Genomic DNA, 17,588 nt, shown 5'->3' on the forward strand with positions numbered 1-17,588 from the left:
CAACCAAAGAACATATTCTGTCCAGTGTCAATAACATGAAGCTTCCTTAGTTCTGTTCTAAAAACTATGCCAAACTTTTTATGAAAAATTATCATCTAACATCCTGTTCAAAAAAATATCTTCTAAAGAAGCTGTCTGCTTTAGAGGTTTTTTCCCACAGAAATCTAATCCTTTCACATGAAGGGTAAAATCCTGAGTTATATGCCTAGTTCCAGACATGCACACTTTAACAAAGTTGGACACATAGTTGAGGGAAACCTAGACTTATTGAAACATAAAATGATACAAGAAAACAATCCTCACAAGGCTAGATACTTCTTTATAGTAAATGCAAGCTTTATTTATAAAAGACTCTTAAAATTAGTGTCTAATGCCATGAACTTTTCCACTTTTAATATATAAAACTTAATGTAATAATTTTAAGGTTTGTAGACACAAATTTTAAAAACTAAACAGTTTTATTCATGGATATTTCAAAGCTTTTCTCAAGAGTTAAATTACCAGCTAATATATATTCTATCAATTCTATTTCATAACTTAAAAAAAAAGTTTATTCATCTACACCAAAGGCTGTAAGGATTCCACTGAACTTTATAGCAGCAGGCTGTCCCAGCACGGGACCTACAGAGAAAACAAGAGCGGCAAGCTCTTCACTTCGTTCCCACATATCTACTGCACTGGGAGGTCAAAAATTGAAAGTGACAGTCCCTAACTGCTGCTCTGCCTATCACCTCAGGAACACCAGAGCTGGAATGTGGATGCAATCATACATTTGGAAACAGCAAAACAGAAGTCACTAAGGAAGCAGGACTTCTCAGCAATTCAGGCCAGAGCTGAGACACTCAGCAGCCAGGCAACAAGTCAGGACAGGGGCTGGAGATATAGCTCAGTGGTTAATCAGCTGCCTCCTATGTATGAGGTCCTGAGTTCAATTCTCAGCACTAGAGGGAGGGAGGGAGGGTTTCTTGACTTCTCTTCCCTCTGGCAGTAACAAAAATGAGGTTTCTATTTCCATGATTTGTGTGTGTGTGTGTGTTTGTGTGTGTGTATATGCATGCACATGCATATATGTTCACCTGTGTGGGCACATACATACGTGAGCAAGAGCACATACACTGTGTGCACGCACAAGCACATGGAGGCCAGTGTCTTCCTTGACTTTACTACACCATCTTGCTAGAGGCAAGCCCACCCAGCATTTACTGGTATTAGAGATGAAACTCCAGTCTTCAGACTTGTGCAACACTGTACCCCAAGCCAGTGTTCCAGTTCTAAACTGAATGTTTATGTGCCTTAACCCCAACTCAAATTTTTAAATCACTACTTCATGGGCCCTCTGTGAGGTGGGAAGTGATTTTAAGTCATGAGGACAAAGCCTGTGTAAAAGTGACTGGCTCCCTTCTAAAAGACCCCAGAAAGATTCCCTGTACACTTTCAATCATAGAAGACACAAGAAAACGATGGCCAACCATCCATAAACCAGGGTACTAGGCCCATATCAGATACAGACTCTGTCAGTGCCCTGATACTGGAGGCTCTAGTCTACCAAAGTATCAAAAATAGATGTTCTCGTGACATCTAGTCTATGCAGGTTTGTCATAGACTGGACAGAAAGACTAGGCATCAGTCCAGAAAGATTAGGGCAGCTCTCTAACCCACACTCTATTGTTATTTTGTCTTTTCTTTTTTTTTTTTTTTTTTTTTTTCCCAGAGCTGAGGACAGAACCCAGGGCCTTGCGCTTGCTAGGCAAGCGCTCTACCACTGAGCTAAATCCCCAACCCCTCTAACCCACACTCTAAAGCCTGCTGCCCTGGCTAACTGCCATCCTTGCCACTCTTTGCCATGTAAACATCTCAATTGTTTAAGACTGTTGAGTTATATCTCACAATTTGTTATATACTCCATATAACCTAGTATGATTAATAAATAGCTCAACTAACTTCACAGCTGAAATTTACTTTTCTATTACTTTGGACCAAAGTATACTGCATAAAAAGGATATGGGCTCTATTTTTATATGCGTGGGAAGGAGAATTTTTGCAAAGAAAATAATTTCTAAGTGTTGATATAGCAGATGGTTTTTTTACCATCCTTTTCCTATAGTGTTTGGGTTTTTTGTTTGTTTGTTTGTTTGCTTTACTTTTTATTCTTTGTAAAATTCACATCATGCACCCCAATCCCACTCATCCTTCCTTGTATCTGCCCTCCACCTTGCAACTTCTCTCCCCCCGAAGAAAATAAATAAATAAATAAATAAAGCCCAAAAACAAAAAATCAAAGGAGATGGGGAGGGAGCACTGGGAGGATGATCCATGAGAGAGGGTACTGGGCGGGTGAGGGGGGCTGATACTGGGATGTAAGGTGAATAAATAAATTTAGTAAAAATTAAGAAAAAAGAAATGCTCAAAAATGACTTTGGTAATTTTAAGTTTCCAGATTTCCCCATTTTATATAAACTATCCTTAAATTAAATATGTGAAGTTATAATCCATTGAAACACATTGATGCATATTTTATATTAAATATCCAATATTGATAACAAAATAAACTATATCTACTTACTGCAATCTCTCTACAAGCCGACATAGATATTCCTGTGCCTTCGATTTGCTTAAGTGCATATTCCTTTTCATCTTTTCTGCATGTGAAGAGAAAAATAAAAAGTTTTCAATTTTCCATATTATAATTACATTTAAAATTACAACTACAAAAACAGTGAAAACATTTAGTCTTTCAATAATATTTAAATACTGTCATTATGCCATGCATTGCTGATTATTTTTGATATTTCTAGTATAGAAATATAAAATACCAAAAAAAAATAATTATAATAAGAACACCAGACAGAGCTAAAACGGGAAATTCAAAATGAAGAGAATGGGGTACTAAAGACAGCACTAGTTTCAAAGAGTAAACAAGCAGAGATATAAACTCAAGCACGTTTTAAGAGCACTCCCATTCCTGAAGTCTACAGAACTATTCTGTTATAAACCATCACTACAGAAGTAACTGACAGATATAAACTACCAGTTTATGTGATTAATTAGCTCCCAGTTACAAGGCGCCAAGCAAAAGCCTTTTAAGACTTCAAAACACGCCTTTAATCCCAGCACTTGGGAGGCAGAGGCAGGCGGATTTCTGAGTTCGAGGCCAGCCTGGTCTACAGAGTGAGTTCCAGGACAGCCAGGGCTACACAGAGAAACCCTGCCTTGGAAAAAAACAAAACAAAACAAACAAACAAACAAAAAACAAACAAAAAAAAAAAAAACCTCAAAACATTCCTGGAGAAATCTAGTAGTTAAGAGAGAGTTCTGAAAACAAGCAAAGAAGACAGGGTTGGGAATACAGGGAAGCCTAATAGTTACTAAGGATTTTAACCAATCCAATACAATGCTTCAATGATGGGAGGAGGGAGTCTTAACAGATAATAGCCTCAGAGTACAGACCAGAACCAGCCACAAGAAGGCCCCAGCTGACTGTCATCACTGTGATTTGAATATCTGGCAAACATAAATCATGCCATGTATTGTTCTAATAACAGGGACATAATCTATACCCTCCAATTTTTATCTTTTGGTTGTATTAAACACTGTTCTCAATCTATGGGTCCCCTCTCTTTCCTTCTCCCTCTCCGTCTCCCATTCCTTCTCCCCTTCTCTTCCCTTGTCCCTTTCTCTGAGGTCTTCCTCTGTATCCCTAGCTAACTTGGAACTTGATGTGTAGACTAGGCTAGACTGGAGTTCACAAAGCTCCTCCTGCCTCTTTACTCCAAGTGCTGAGAATCAGTGTGCAGCGCCACGATGGCAAGGAGCTCTTATTTTAAGCGGAACTCTTGGATTATGTACCCATGGCTCCAGGTTTCTGCCTTACTCACTGGAACTCTTTCATCAAGAAAAAATGTGCTGCAAAAAAACTCTCCAAACCCCCTGGCAGGAGGTCTGCAGGTCTGAATGTCTGGCCGGCTGGTAACGGAGTGGTAAGTCCAGTTTCCTTATCAGTTGCAGCTTAGCGTTGCTGGTTGGTTGGTAGAAGGTTAGAGCTATAATGTGTGGAGAATCAGACTACGGACAGTATTATTAGGCGAAGAGTAGAACTGTTCCTTTTTAAAATATGCTATGCATTGCCTGATTACATTTTTTTTACTTGATATAGGAGTGATCTAGTTGATATAAATGATGTGGAAATAACTGGGAAAGAACATTTGGCTTACTATTCTAAAATTATGGGGTACAAAGCAGGGTTGGACACCAGAAAAAGATTAAAGAACATGTAGCTTTATTCATTAAAGAAACACAACCTTGAGAACGTTTGCCACAAGATACCTCACCAGCAGGTGAGCCAGAACAGACGAGCTGGACGGACGGACGGACAGACACCCCTTGCAGGATGCAGCACTGGATCAGCTACCTGGAGCAGTGCTGGAGAGCTGGCCCTGGGGGGCGGGGGTGCACAAGAGCTCGAAGCTAACCAAGGTCCAGGGCTCTGAGTTGTTCCACCCCAACCCCCACCCCACCTGCGAACTGCTGCGGCACATGAAGGAGCCTGTCCTGCTATGTCCATGACACAGGACACCTGCCTCTGAGAGCTCAGATTAAAAGCGCGTGCCACCACCTCCCAGTCCGAGCATCAGCTGTTATCATCTTAACCACGTATTTGGGGTAAGTAAGTGAGTTACAGATGCTTAACTCCCACCAGCAGTCTAAAAATTCTATTTTTTCCCAATTTATGCCAATCAGAGTAATTAAGCATCTTTTAATTACTTATTTTTTAAAAAATATAGTACTGCTAAAGATTGGCCCCAGGGCCTATAGGTTCTAGAGCCTTCAGAGCATGTGGGTACCAGATGTCCCAAGACTAGCCTGTGGTGCAGTTACCCAATCCCAGCTATAAAGGTCATCGGAAACACGGGGCCTTCCTAATGCTGCAACCCTTTCTTCATGGTATGACCACCCCAACCATACAATTATTTTTATGGCTACTTCCTACCTGTGCTTTTGCTCCTGTTGTAACTCATACTGTAACTATCTGATATGTGGCCCCTTTGAAAGGACTGTTCAACCCACACCCACACAAAAGGTAGACACCAGGGTTGAGAGCCACTGCTTAGCATGGCTGGAGCAAAGGAAACCACATGAGGAACTAGCCTGTGGACAAGTCTGTGGGATTTTCTTGACTGATGACTGATGAAGGAGTCCAGCCCACTCATACAGGACCCAACACCCCCCCAAGCCGGGAAGGTGGTTCAGAGCTGTGTAAGAAAGCGAGCTGAGCAAGCCATGGAGAGTCAGCCATGAGCAGCACTGGTCTATGGTTCCTGCTTCCGCTCCTGCCTCCAGGTTCCTGCCCAGACATCATCAGTGATGGGCCTGTAGGATGAAGTGAAGCCCTTCCTCCCAGCAGGTTGTTTCTGGTCAATGTTTCACCACAGCCACAGACAGCAACTAGGACACTATGCCTTATCAAGAAAATATATAGGCTATTCTACTACACATATATATATATACACACACACATACACACACACACAAATTTAAAAACACATGTTAAGATGCAGGAAGTTGTGTTAATGGTACTAGTAAAATAATGTAATACTCCAGAAACAACTGCCAACTTTAAATATTCTTTGGTATTTTCAAAATGATTAATTTAGGCATATTGGGGAAGGCGGGTTAAGACAGGGTCTCACTATGAAGCTCTGACTGGTCTGGAACTCAATGTGTAGACAGACCAGGCAGGCCTTGAGTCCCACCTGCCTCTGCCTCCAGGGTACTGGGATGAAAGGTTTGTGCCACCACACCAGGCTCACAAGCATTATTTTGAGGAACAAAGACAAACAACAGGAAAAGCTAAGATGATGCTTTCCCGTTTCTTCCATTGTCTCCTGACCATTCAGTAACCACTAAAAAGGCACAGACAGAGTTCAGGGAGCAGATAAAGTCGGTGCCTCCTCTTCTCCAAGTGTAAGAACTGCTGACTGCATGGAACCAGTGTGCTTAGGATACTGACAAAGGTAATGTACATGCTTCATGCCTAATAATCAAATTAGCTACCAGCTATCTTTTACTGAATATTTCAAGCTATTAATTCTTAAAATTATAAAAAGCTTTTTGACACATTTTTCACATTCAATTACAGCTTATTTTTCACTGAAATCTTTCAAGTCCCAGTTCTCCTACATGAGGTGCTCCAGAAACTCATGGAATTGCAGTTTTATTTTTAATACTGTAAAGAATATTACACAATCTGGATAGGTTATTGTTGCTATGGAAACTATAAGATTTTTTGCAGTAAGTCAAAAAGTGCAAAATTAACACATCACATTAATAGCTTTTAAACTTCATATCCAGGCTGTCAAAGGAATTTGAAAGCTCGAGAACAGACTGAAGCATAGGCCTCTTACCCCGAATTATATGGACAGAAACAAGGAGCAAACCTAGTCATTATTTTACTTATAAAGTTTAAATTTATATTAAACTTTAAATTAATAAAATCTTGAAAAACCTTCAATTTTAAGATTTGAAGTTTTAAAATTGAGAGGAAATGAAGTGCATGTATCATTATAGTTATCTTTTTTATGTTTGTCACGTGGTAAATGGTGAAGGGGTACATTTGAGATTCAGCATAAGAAATGGCAAGGTCTCAAGGAGGCATTAGACAAACTCAAAACCTCAGCATAAAGACCATAGGCACCAGACCTAATAAACACTTTTAATCTCAGCACTTGGGAGGCAGAGGCAGGTGGATCTCTTGAGTTTGAGTCCAGCCTGTGCTACATGGCAGAACACCTAGGGCTGACAACCTAAGTTCAAACTCCCCAGGACCCACATAATGGAAGGAGAATGCACAAGTTGCCTAACTTCCATTTGTGCAGATATACCCACCACAGAAACAAATGTTAAGAGACTATTGTAGTACTAATAATGTGGTATTAGCATATGTCCAGAAATAGTTCAGTCCAGGCACACAAGCCAGGGCAGCTTGCTGCTCTCACCTATGCTGAGTGTCCCAATCCTAGCATCCCTTCTGGTGGTAGCAGTACTACCCCAGGGCTTGTACTTGCTTCAAGTACAAGGACTACGGAGGCGCATAAGGCACACCCTGTGGGACTGGAAAGACAGCTCCCACAGTAAATGCCTACCTCGTTGTAAGGGAAAGGGAAAACAGTCTGGCATGGTAGCACGCTGTCACTCCCACCCAGGGGAGGGTGGGACAGGCAGCTTCTTAGGGCTCGCTAGCCTACTTAGCTACTCCCAGGCCATTGAGCTGAGACTGTCTCAAAAGAACAAAAGGGTGGAAGGGGCCTGAAGAACACCCTGCCTCAAAGAAATGAGCAGAGAATGACACAGTGGGACTTCTGGCTTCCATATGCACACACAAACATATACACTCATACACACATATGCACTAACACACACACGTTCATACAAACACATCCTTTAAAAATTTGAGTCTTTTAATAAGAAAATTAAAATCTATTTTTTATTTCTGATGAAAATAGAAAAGCCCTATTATTTTATTCCAGCAAATTAACTACTGCATTCACATTTCGACTTTCAAAACTATGTCAAACTCTGAAGATAAATAAATTAAGAAATTACACTGGATATCACAAGCCACCTATAAAAGAAATTCTGAATAAGTGGGAAACATAAATGGGTTAGTCTACATGCCTTGCCTCAAGTTACTCACAAAGAAGGCTCAGGCAGCACAATGGACATATGCAGGAAGGCAGGCAACCCCATGAGCTATCCCTCTAAGGGAGGGTCTCCCAAAGCAGAAGAGAGATGAGGTCAGGGAATCCAGACAGGCATGCAGTATGAAACAACACATCCTTAGTAAGCAGCTAGTAAGTACCAAGTGTGACTGCAGAGCGCAGTGACAGCAGGGAAAGAGGTTGGGGAATGAGCTATGCAAATGGAGACAGTCCAGGGGTTTGGTTGGTTAATTGTTTTGTTGTTGTTATTTGTTTGTTTGTTTGTTTGTTTGTTCTTTTTCCAAGACAGGGTTTCTCTGTGTAGCCCTGGCTGTCCTGGAACTTTCTCTGTAGACCAGGCTGGCTTCATATTCTGAACCCCTGCCTCAGCCTCTGCGTGTACTGGGTTTAAAGATGTGTGCCATCACCACCCAGGGACAGTCCATCTTTTAAAAGAACAGAGGAGATTCCTTCACAGATTCTTTCTCAGAAAGTAAATTGTGATGGCTAGGAGGGAAAACAAACAAACAAACAAACACAGTGGCAGAGCACATGTACATGGGAAGAAACGATGGGCTCACACCTTCAATTCCAGCACTCAGAGGCATAGGCAGCTAGATCTCTGTGAGTTCAAAGCCAGCCTGGTCTTCATTGAGAGTTCTACACCAACCAGGGCTATAAACAAAATGCTGTCTCTAAAAAATAAAATGAATAAAATAAATAATTTCTGAATCAAAACTGGCAATTTTAGTAACAGTTTGGCTGTGTGTGTGATGGCTGACAAGTGAAACCTCTACCTTGTCAACCTGTGAGTGGCAATACCATCTACCTGGGAGAAAATGGCAAAGCCTAAATTGAGACCTGGAGATAAAATTTCATTCTAAACTCAACGAAAATTACATTTCACTTTTTTCTCAACTTGACCCAAACTAAAGTCATCTGGGGAGAGGGAGCCTCAACTGAGAAAATGCCTCCATCAAACCCTCCTATAGGCAAGCCTGGGGGCATTTTCTTAATTAGTGATTGACGTGGGAGGACCCAGTCCACTGTGGGTGGAGCCTCAGGGCAGATACTAGAAAAGCAAACTGAGCAAGCCTGGAGAGCAAACGAGTAAGCATCATTCCTCCATGCTGTTTACTTCAGATTCTGCCTCAGCTCCCCGCCTTGTCTACCTCTGATGATAGACTATTAACTGTAAGAGAAAATAAACACTTTTTCCCCCAAGTTGCCTTTGGTCATGGCTTTTATTACAGCAACAGAAAATAAACTAGGATATGTTCTAAAAGGGACTAATAAGACTGAAGGCATGTAAAACTACTGCAGGGAAACCGTGAGGTGGCAACAGACCGTTTGCCTAAGAAGAGCCACAGCCTCCACACTAGAAATGAAGGCAGCACCTGGAGGCAGCGCTGACAGCACTCCCTTCCACCACCAAATGCGATGCTCTTTATGGAGTGGCAGTAAGAATAAGACTGGAAGAGTAGACACTTGTAAGTCATTTTTGAGGACAGTCAGTCCCAAATGACTAGATAAGGAAGATTAATAAAAAAGACAAATGAAGGGAAGGGTGAGCCTGAGCTTCAGTTTTGTGGGGGTGAGGAAAGTGTGGCTGTGCAGCACAGGTTACCCTCAAACCCAACTATGAAGCCCAGGTTGGTCTTAACCTATGGTACAGCCTGTCTGTCCAAGCACTGAGCTTATAAACAGCACTGCCTATGGCACAGGGCTCTAAAAAATAAAATGAATAAAATAAACAATTTCTGAATCAAAACTGACAATTTTAGTAACAGTTTGGCTGTGTGTGTGTGATGGCTGAGAAGTGAACCCTCTACCTTGTCAACCTGTGAGTGGCAATACCATCCACTGACTGAGGCTGGGGCGGCCAGAGAGGAGCTGGATAGGACCACAGGCAAAGTGACATCAGGTTACAACGCAAGTCTGCTAAGTGTGAGCCTGCGAGTGTGGTGCTACTGTGCTGGAGGAAGCGCACAGGTAAGGTCAGTCCTTCAGGTCTAAGAGAGAACTAGGACCAAAAGAAGAAGACAGAGCCAAGAGAGCATGGGGGCAAAACGAAACCATTTCTGAAGGCAGACTCACCTCTCATAGTCTGTAGAAAACATACACGTCTATATAGAGATTTATCCTCAATTACCTTTCCTAAATCCCAAGAGAATTCAAATGATACAGCTATCAAAAGTACAGGATCCAAGGCTGTGGCACACTGTTAACTTTTAAAAGTAAGTATGACCACTAAGACACACATTCTTCAAACTCTGATACCTGAATCTTGGCCAATATTATTTTTTCTTCAAGAAGATGCTAGAATACACCAAAGTATGTCCTTTCCTTTAGTATGTGACAATCTGATTCTGCAGGCTAGAAAGCTTTAATATTACATTCAAGGAAAAAGCAACACAGAATGTTTGGAATAATAGGAAGCCAGAGTTAGTTTTCTGCTGTTATCATTCTGAATTACTCAATGAATATTTTTACCCAGCACAGCAGCAATGATTTATTTGGAACTACTGTTCTTATTTTGTAATATCGTGACTTTTTTTCCCTAATGCTAACTTAACCCAGAACTCTGCCGGGAAAACACACTCCTATTGATCTATCTCCCTATTCCCTACACACTTTAAGAAAAGGTCTTGCTAGCCAGGTAGCTTAGACAAGCCTTGAATTTCAATTCTTGGGCCTCTATATCCTGAAAGTGTGTTACAGGCATTGGGACAGCACCATATCAGAGTAAACTTTTAAATATTACATTTTTCAAAAATAAATAAAGTTAAAAACTAATACTGACATACTTCTCCCTGGTCTAGCCCCATATGTGAACCTGACCCTTCCCATCCTGCCAGATCTCACCTGGGTCCCATGTCCAGTGCCTAGGCTAGTCTGGCCATCCCTGCTCGAGCCACATCCAATATCTAGGCTTCTGCCAGGACCTACCCTCCCTACCTCCACAAACCACAGGCCCCTCCCATGCCACACCCTCAACCTTTCCACGCAGCCAAAACTACCCTCACACTCCAGGACTAGACTAGGAGGCACATCCTGTACACCAGCACAGTCCCCTGTCACCTGACTTCAATCCTCCCAAGCCGTTTCCAACCTCTAGGCCAACCTAGCCATGCACCCTACAACATGGAACAAAAGAAGTCCACCCACATGCACAGATCTCAACGCAGAAATAATAACAATATGAAAGATCAAACCAGTATCTTTTCTCAAAAAACTATCAGTCCTATAGAAATGTTTGCCAACGAACATCAGCTAGACCAACACCAGGATACAGAGTTTCAAAGATCAATCTAAACATCAGCAAACAATTCATGAGTTTAAAGAAGACACAAAGAAACAGCTCAATGAAATTGGACAAAAGAACGTACTGCTGACAGAATGATGAAGACAATCCAGAACTTAGATGGAATTCAGTAAGGAGACAGAAACACTGAAGAGAACTCAAGCTCTCAGACCCAATTCACAATAGCCTTAAAGAAAAGAAAACATCTAGCAATAAAACCTAACTAAAATGAAGAACCTCAGCAGTGAGAACGCTAAAGCTCTCAAGAAAGATGTATATAGTAGAGAAAGAAGACACCCTATGCTAACGGATTGGTTAATATTGTGAAAACAACCATTTTACCAAATTTATAAATTCAATAAAACCCCATCTCATTCTTTACAGAAAAACAAACAAACAAACAAACAAACAAAAACTACCATAAAATACATACGGAACTACAGAAGATCCCAGATAGCCAAAGCAATCCTGACCAAAAAGAACAAGCTAAAGGGATTACCATTCACGATCCTAAGGTATTACAGAGCCACAGTAATAAAACCAATACAGAACTGGCACAAAACCTAACCTGTCACTAGACTGCAGTGCTTTGAATGAGAATGGCCCCTTCAGGCTCATATCTTTGAATACTTGGTCCCCAGTTGGTGGAACTATTTGAAAAGGTTAGGAGGCGTGGCCTTGTTGGTGGAGGTATGCGTGAGGGGGTAGGGTGGGATGAACCATAGCTTTGAAGTTTCAAGAGCCCAGCCACTCCCAGTTAGCTCTCTCTGCCTTGTAACTGTCAGGTGATTGCTCTCAGCTACTGCTCCAGCACTCCACCTGCCTGCCTGCTGCCATGTTCCCTGCCATGATAGCCATGGACCCTACTACTTACTGTCTGGAACCATGAGTCTCAAATTAAATGCTTCCTTTTATAAGCTGTCTTGGTGATTGTATTTTGTTATGTCATAGAAAAATAATTAACTATGAAGATAAGCAGTCTGAACTAGAAAAACCTGTACTGGGTGAGTAAGCATCACCCAGTCACATGCTCGCTCTCTCTTCAGATGCTCCTGATCTAAACCTTCAGATGAAACTGTGGACCCTGGAGGAACTACCGTAGGCTTGGATTTCTTGTTTTCAAAAACTACTTTAAGGTTCTTAAACGCTTCAACCTCTCTTCAACCTCACAGACCAGAGGAAACGGGTGCTGTGAACTATTAGAAGTAGTTCCTTGAGGCAGTTCCCCTCTTCATTGTCAGCAATCCAGTTCAGTAGCAAACACCAACTATGAGTGAAGTCCAGCAAAGCGCTGCACAGTGTAGCAATGCAAGAACATCCTCTCATCATTTATGGGGTTCCATTTATATTCTTTCTAAAATATTACATGCCTTCTCAAGTGTCTGTTTTCAGCAAAACATCACATGCCCTCTGACAAGCCAGCTTCCAGAAAACCATCATGTGACACAACTGAGTTGGTAAGGAAAGCAGAAATCCCCACTTCAAACTGCAGAAACCAGAAAGTAAAGAGAGACTGCTGCTGGTGGGGAAGGGGCGTGGGGAACAGATAACAGAGCAGAGTCCAAGTGATCTATCTGAAACTGGAAGTGGGGTCTTTAGGATCTAGGAGGGAGATAATATAAAAGTAGAAAGAAGGTAAAATAACAGTAAGAATATCTGAAAAGGTGGTAAGAAATCCTATTAACTAGTTACTATTTAAAAATCTATATAATATACTTAATTCTGTGCATAAATATGCATACATAGTTTAAATGAAATTTTCTCCTCTGGGCTGACAATTTGGCTCCTCCCAAGAGCCCAAAACCACCTAAACAAATCCAACACTAGACATGAGAAACTTTCTTTGGTGTTATCAGGGATGTCCAAGAAACTCCCAAAACATACAAGCTGTTTGCTATTGCCCTCGGTTGCCCCCAAAGGTAAGAAGTTAGCCCGTTGCTGAAGAGACCACAGACTTCAGACACGGGGTCCAGAGGCCTGTGAGCTAAAACTGACCTAAACTCCTCCTTCCAGAGGGCTACCTTTCATGACACCAGAATGTGCCATGCAAGCTTCCAAAACAAGGAAGCAACCAACATTCCTACCCAGCTGTGACCCCTGTGAAGCACAACAATAACCGGCATGGCAGGATAACCTAAGGGTGCAGTGGTGGCACAGCTTCCTTGCCACAGCCAACTCTTCTCTAAGGGGACCTAAGAGCCACTGGGTAAGGAGGAGACCAAGCCTGGTACTGAAAACCACCACAGTCCTAACAATTCTGAACTTTTTCCTTATACCCACAGGTAAATGCAGTCCTCACCCTTCATCATGAAGTTTTCTTTGCACCAAACAAAGACCATTACAACAAACCACAATCAACCAAAATACAGGGTTGTACAACCTAGTCTCACCCATGACATCTACAAAACAACTCCCACACAAAAGGGTCAGGGAACTTTGCAGAAGAGGAGGCAGAAAGACAAAGGGTTTGTTTGCTATGAGATGTCTCCTAGTAAGTCAGAAGCTCCATCAGAAGCTTGGGTCTCCCCAGCATGCCTGCAGACTACGGGCTGAATGGCAGCAGCAGGCACGCAAAGTGGATGGGTGGGCTGGGGTGGAGCCCATGAGGCTACACAAAGAGCTACAAGCAATTAAGGAGAACTGAGAGTGGGAGAAATGGGCTCTACCAGAGAACAGGACAGCAACTGGTTATCCAATGCCAAATGTTCAGTCCTGAAAACACATATACATATATATGAAACATACAGACTGAGCAGCTTGTATTTATGTACTTAGAAATATATATATACATATACATACGTGTAACATAAATTAATGAAAAAAAGAGGCCATGAATGTGACGGGGGGGATCTATGGAAGGCTTAAGAGAGTAAAGGAAAGGGAGAAATGACTTAATTATATTATAATCTCAAAAATAAAAAATTAACAATGATACTATATGTATCCATATAGACCTTATTTCTACACCCCTGCTTTTAGTATTTTTTTAAAAACTCATTCATAAATAATACAATTGAAATTTCTTTTGTTGTCTGCATGATAATGGCCACTTAAAATAATCCTGAGCAACAAGGTCTTTCTATTAGTTTAGATTCCTCTCATCAATGGATACCATCAATAACACTTCCACCTACCAAATATTGTAAATCTAATTCATCTCTAAATATAATAAAGTTCTAAGCCGGGCAGTGGTGGCGCACGCCTTTAATCCCAGCACTTGGGAGGCAGAGGCAGGTGGATTTCTGAGTTTGAGGCCAGCCTGGTCTACAGAGTGAGTTCCAGGACAGCCAGGGCTACACAGAGAAACCCTGTCTCGAAAAACAAAAAAAAATAAATAAATAAAATAAAAAAATAAAGTTCTAAGTCAGCATTCTCCTGCACCATTAAATCTAACAACCAATTCATTATATCCTTTACAAAGACTGGTTGACTTTACTGGGTCTCTTTCCTTATAAACTAATTCACTAGTATTTATTTTTCTGTAAAAATCTTCAATCTTCAATAGTTACTTCATGTGGAATTCAAATATAGGTATTTTACAAATTTGAATTAAGGTGGTTTAAAAACAAACCAACACAGGATCAGAACAGGCTTCCAGCAATCAGCTAATAGCAACACTTCCTTCTCCTCAGTGCCCAGGCCTTAGCTTTATACAACCATTTTCCCTCTTTCTTCTCAATACTAGGGATTGAACCAGGGACTTTTGTATGACTTATACAGAGCAAAACGCTCTACCACTGAGCTAAGCCCCAGTCCTTTCTAAACAGTATTACTAAGCAGCCCAGGCTAGCCTTAGAACACAGTGTGTAGCCCTGACAGGACTTGAACTTGCTTTGTTTGAAATACTTGGAATTGTAGGCAGCACGATCAGGCCTAACCAACATCCACATGTTGATTAGAGTATTTATTATTTATTATTATATACTGAACTTTAAATGAAAATGATTCTCACATCAATGTATTTCAACTGTGGCTCAGTAACCCTGAAATCTTACTAATGAAGCTGGATGTGGATGGGACCCTCAGCCTCTTACTTTTTTGCCAAAATTAGTTCAGCTCTCACTATACTCCTAAAAATCTTAAATTCAATGCTGCACTGGTAAACATCAGTATGTAATTTCTTAAGATGTCAAATTCTTATTAATCAAAGTGACTTTAAAACAAATATATCTACAGTAATGCCTACAATTCTAGTTATCAAAAATGTTAAGCTTAACACACACACACACAAAAAAAAAAAACAAAAACAAATTAAGAGATTTAGTCTACAAAACAAAACCAGCAGCAAGTATTTATTATAAACCAAACCTTTAATGTAAGACATTTGTCCTCCCTTTAAAATTCATAAATTTCAAGTCAGGTTTACCACAAATGACACAGGGGACAGCAGAGATACCGTTTATTTCAGAAATGTGTTTTTCTGTGTATATGTTGTATCTGGTACAAGCATATAACATGAGTGTGCAAATGTCTATGCACACACACATACAGAGGCCAGAAGAGGATGCCTAGTGTCTTCCCCTCTCTGCCTTATTACCTTGACGTAGCGTCTCTAACTGACTGAAAACTCAGTTTCAGCTAGGCTGACTGGCCAGCAGGCTCCCACAATTCTCCATATCTACTTGTCTCTGCCTAGGATTACAGGTACACTCAACCATACCCAGATTTTTATGTGAGAACTAGATCATAAGGGCCTAAGTTCAAACCCCCAGAATCCACAGAAATGTCTGGCATGGCTGTTCAGGCCTATAATGCTAACACTGGGTGTGGAGACAGATCCAAGCCCGGATCCTCATGCTTGCAGAGCAGAAGTGCACTTGACCACTAAGCCCTCCCCAGTCCCTTCAGAAATATTTCACTCGGCACTGAACTGTGTGCAAAGCTCTGTGCTGGGATCTGGGAAAAGGAAAGCCGACTCCTCTGTTGAGTCTTTCTACACAGAGGCACACTTGAAAGAGATGTGGTTTGCTATGTGCTCTCACATGGGGAAATGGGGGGGAGAGGGGGACATGAGCAAGGGGAGAGGAGACATAGGATAAACATGAGAGGGCTTGGTCCAAAAGAAAAGGCTAGAAATGGACAACTATCTGTTTATCAAAGGAACATTTGAATGGTTCTTCAGAGTTAAGCACAAAAAACATTAAGCAGTAAAAGGGTCAGGACAGAAATGTTTGGCAGAAACCTAAAATTTAAATCCATACTACATTCAAGAAACAAGGATTAGAGAGATGGCTCAGTAAGTAAGAGCACTTGCTGTGCAAGCAAAAGGGCCTAAGTTCAAATCCCCAGCACCACATAAAAGCTGTTAGTCATGGCTGTTCATGCTATAATGCCAACACTGCATGTGGAGACGGATACTGGAAGCTCACTGCCCATCCAGCCTAGCCAACATTTTGAGCTTCTGGTTCATAGACCCTGTTGTCTTAAGGTAGTAAGCCAGAGACAGAAACTGAGACAAACAGACATTACAAGAATATGGCTAGAAGATGGGTCTGGTGGTAAATGCTTTTAATCCCAGAGCTAGTGAGAGAGGTAAGTGGGTCTCTGGGAGTTCGAGGCCAGCCTGGTCTACAGAGTGAGCTCCAGGACAGCCAGAGCTACATAAAAGAGAACACTTTTCTCAAAACAAACAAACAAACAGCTAGAACACAAGAATGAAATGAAAAGAAAGTCAAGTGAGCATCATTTTTGCATGTATGCTAAAAAGCTGTCCTTTTACCCACAGGATGGAAGCCATCAAAGGCTTCCTAACAAGACAAGCAAAACATCAGACAGCTAGTCTCAAAATGCTGATAGTACACAGGACAAATGAGTAGATTTAATAATAATAATAATAATAATAATAATAATAATAATAATAATCAAATATAAAGAGACTACTACAGAAACTCGAGGAGAGCTTAATATTAGCCAAAAATGAAAGGAAATAGAGTAGAAATGTATTCCACACACATTCCAGCTGGGTGGAGTCACTCATGTGTTTAATCCCAACACTTGTGAGGCAGAGACAGAGTGTGAAGCCAGCTTGGTCTACTTAATGAGATTCTGTCTCAAATTACAAAACAACCCATCACACTGCAGAAACAGAAACACCTAGTGTAGCTAAATATCTTTAAGCACATGGAACAAGTTAATGTTCAAAAATACTGCATAAATACACATTCACATATGTGCACACATGTGCATGTATGTTTCTACCGCAGACATCCAGGAGTCAGTTGAAGATAATGGAATTGTCAGAGTGATGCCTCAGTGAAATGAAAGCACCTTGCCTTTGTCTTTTGTTACTTTTAACAAAAAGGTACAGGTAAGCACACTGGATGGCCAGTACCACATGAACAAAAAGTAACCAACTGACTTAGACAAAGATGCATCAATGCAGCGTAGCTGTTTTCTCTGGGTTGTACCTGACCATCATCATAAGCAGAGTGGTTGTGATAACAAACAGAACCCCTCACAAAGTCAAGCTCATGAACATTTCCTATAACCATGGGAGAAGGGTTAGGATTCACTTAGACCTTCACTGGCCCTGGTTTCCCTGGAGCTTCCAATTACCACCATCAGCTAACTGGGATGGCACTTCTCAGTGG

The 17,588-nt window shown here is 41.2% G+C and overlaps 1 protein-coding gene across 2 annotated transcripts in view; it reads right to left on the bottom strand.

Annotated features, from left to right (window-relative positions):
• Cdk19 (cyclin dependent kinase 19) overlaps nucleotides 1–17,588 on the bottom strand; it is a 124,224-nt gene that overhangs the window by 77,885 nt on the left and 28,751 nt on the right. For both annotated transcript variants that reach the window (XM_034524173.2, XM_076916943.1), the window contains exon 2: nucleotides 2,564–2,639. In XM_034524173.2, coding sequence (XP_034380064.1) covers nucleotides 2,564–2,639 — 76 coding nt within the window. The remainder of the gene's footprint in view (nucleotides 1–2,563; nucleotides 2,640–17,588) is intronic.

Source organism: Arvicanthis niloticus, chromosome 20 (genome assembly GCF_011762505.2).
Source record: "Arvicanthis niloticus isolate mArvNil1 chromosome 20, mArvNil1.pat.X, whole genome shotgun sequence".
NCBI lineage: Eukaryota > Metazoa > Chordata > Mammalia > Rodentia > Muridae > Arvicanthis > Arvicanthis niloticus.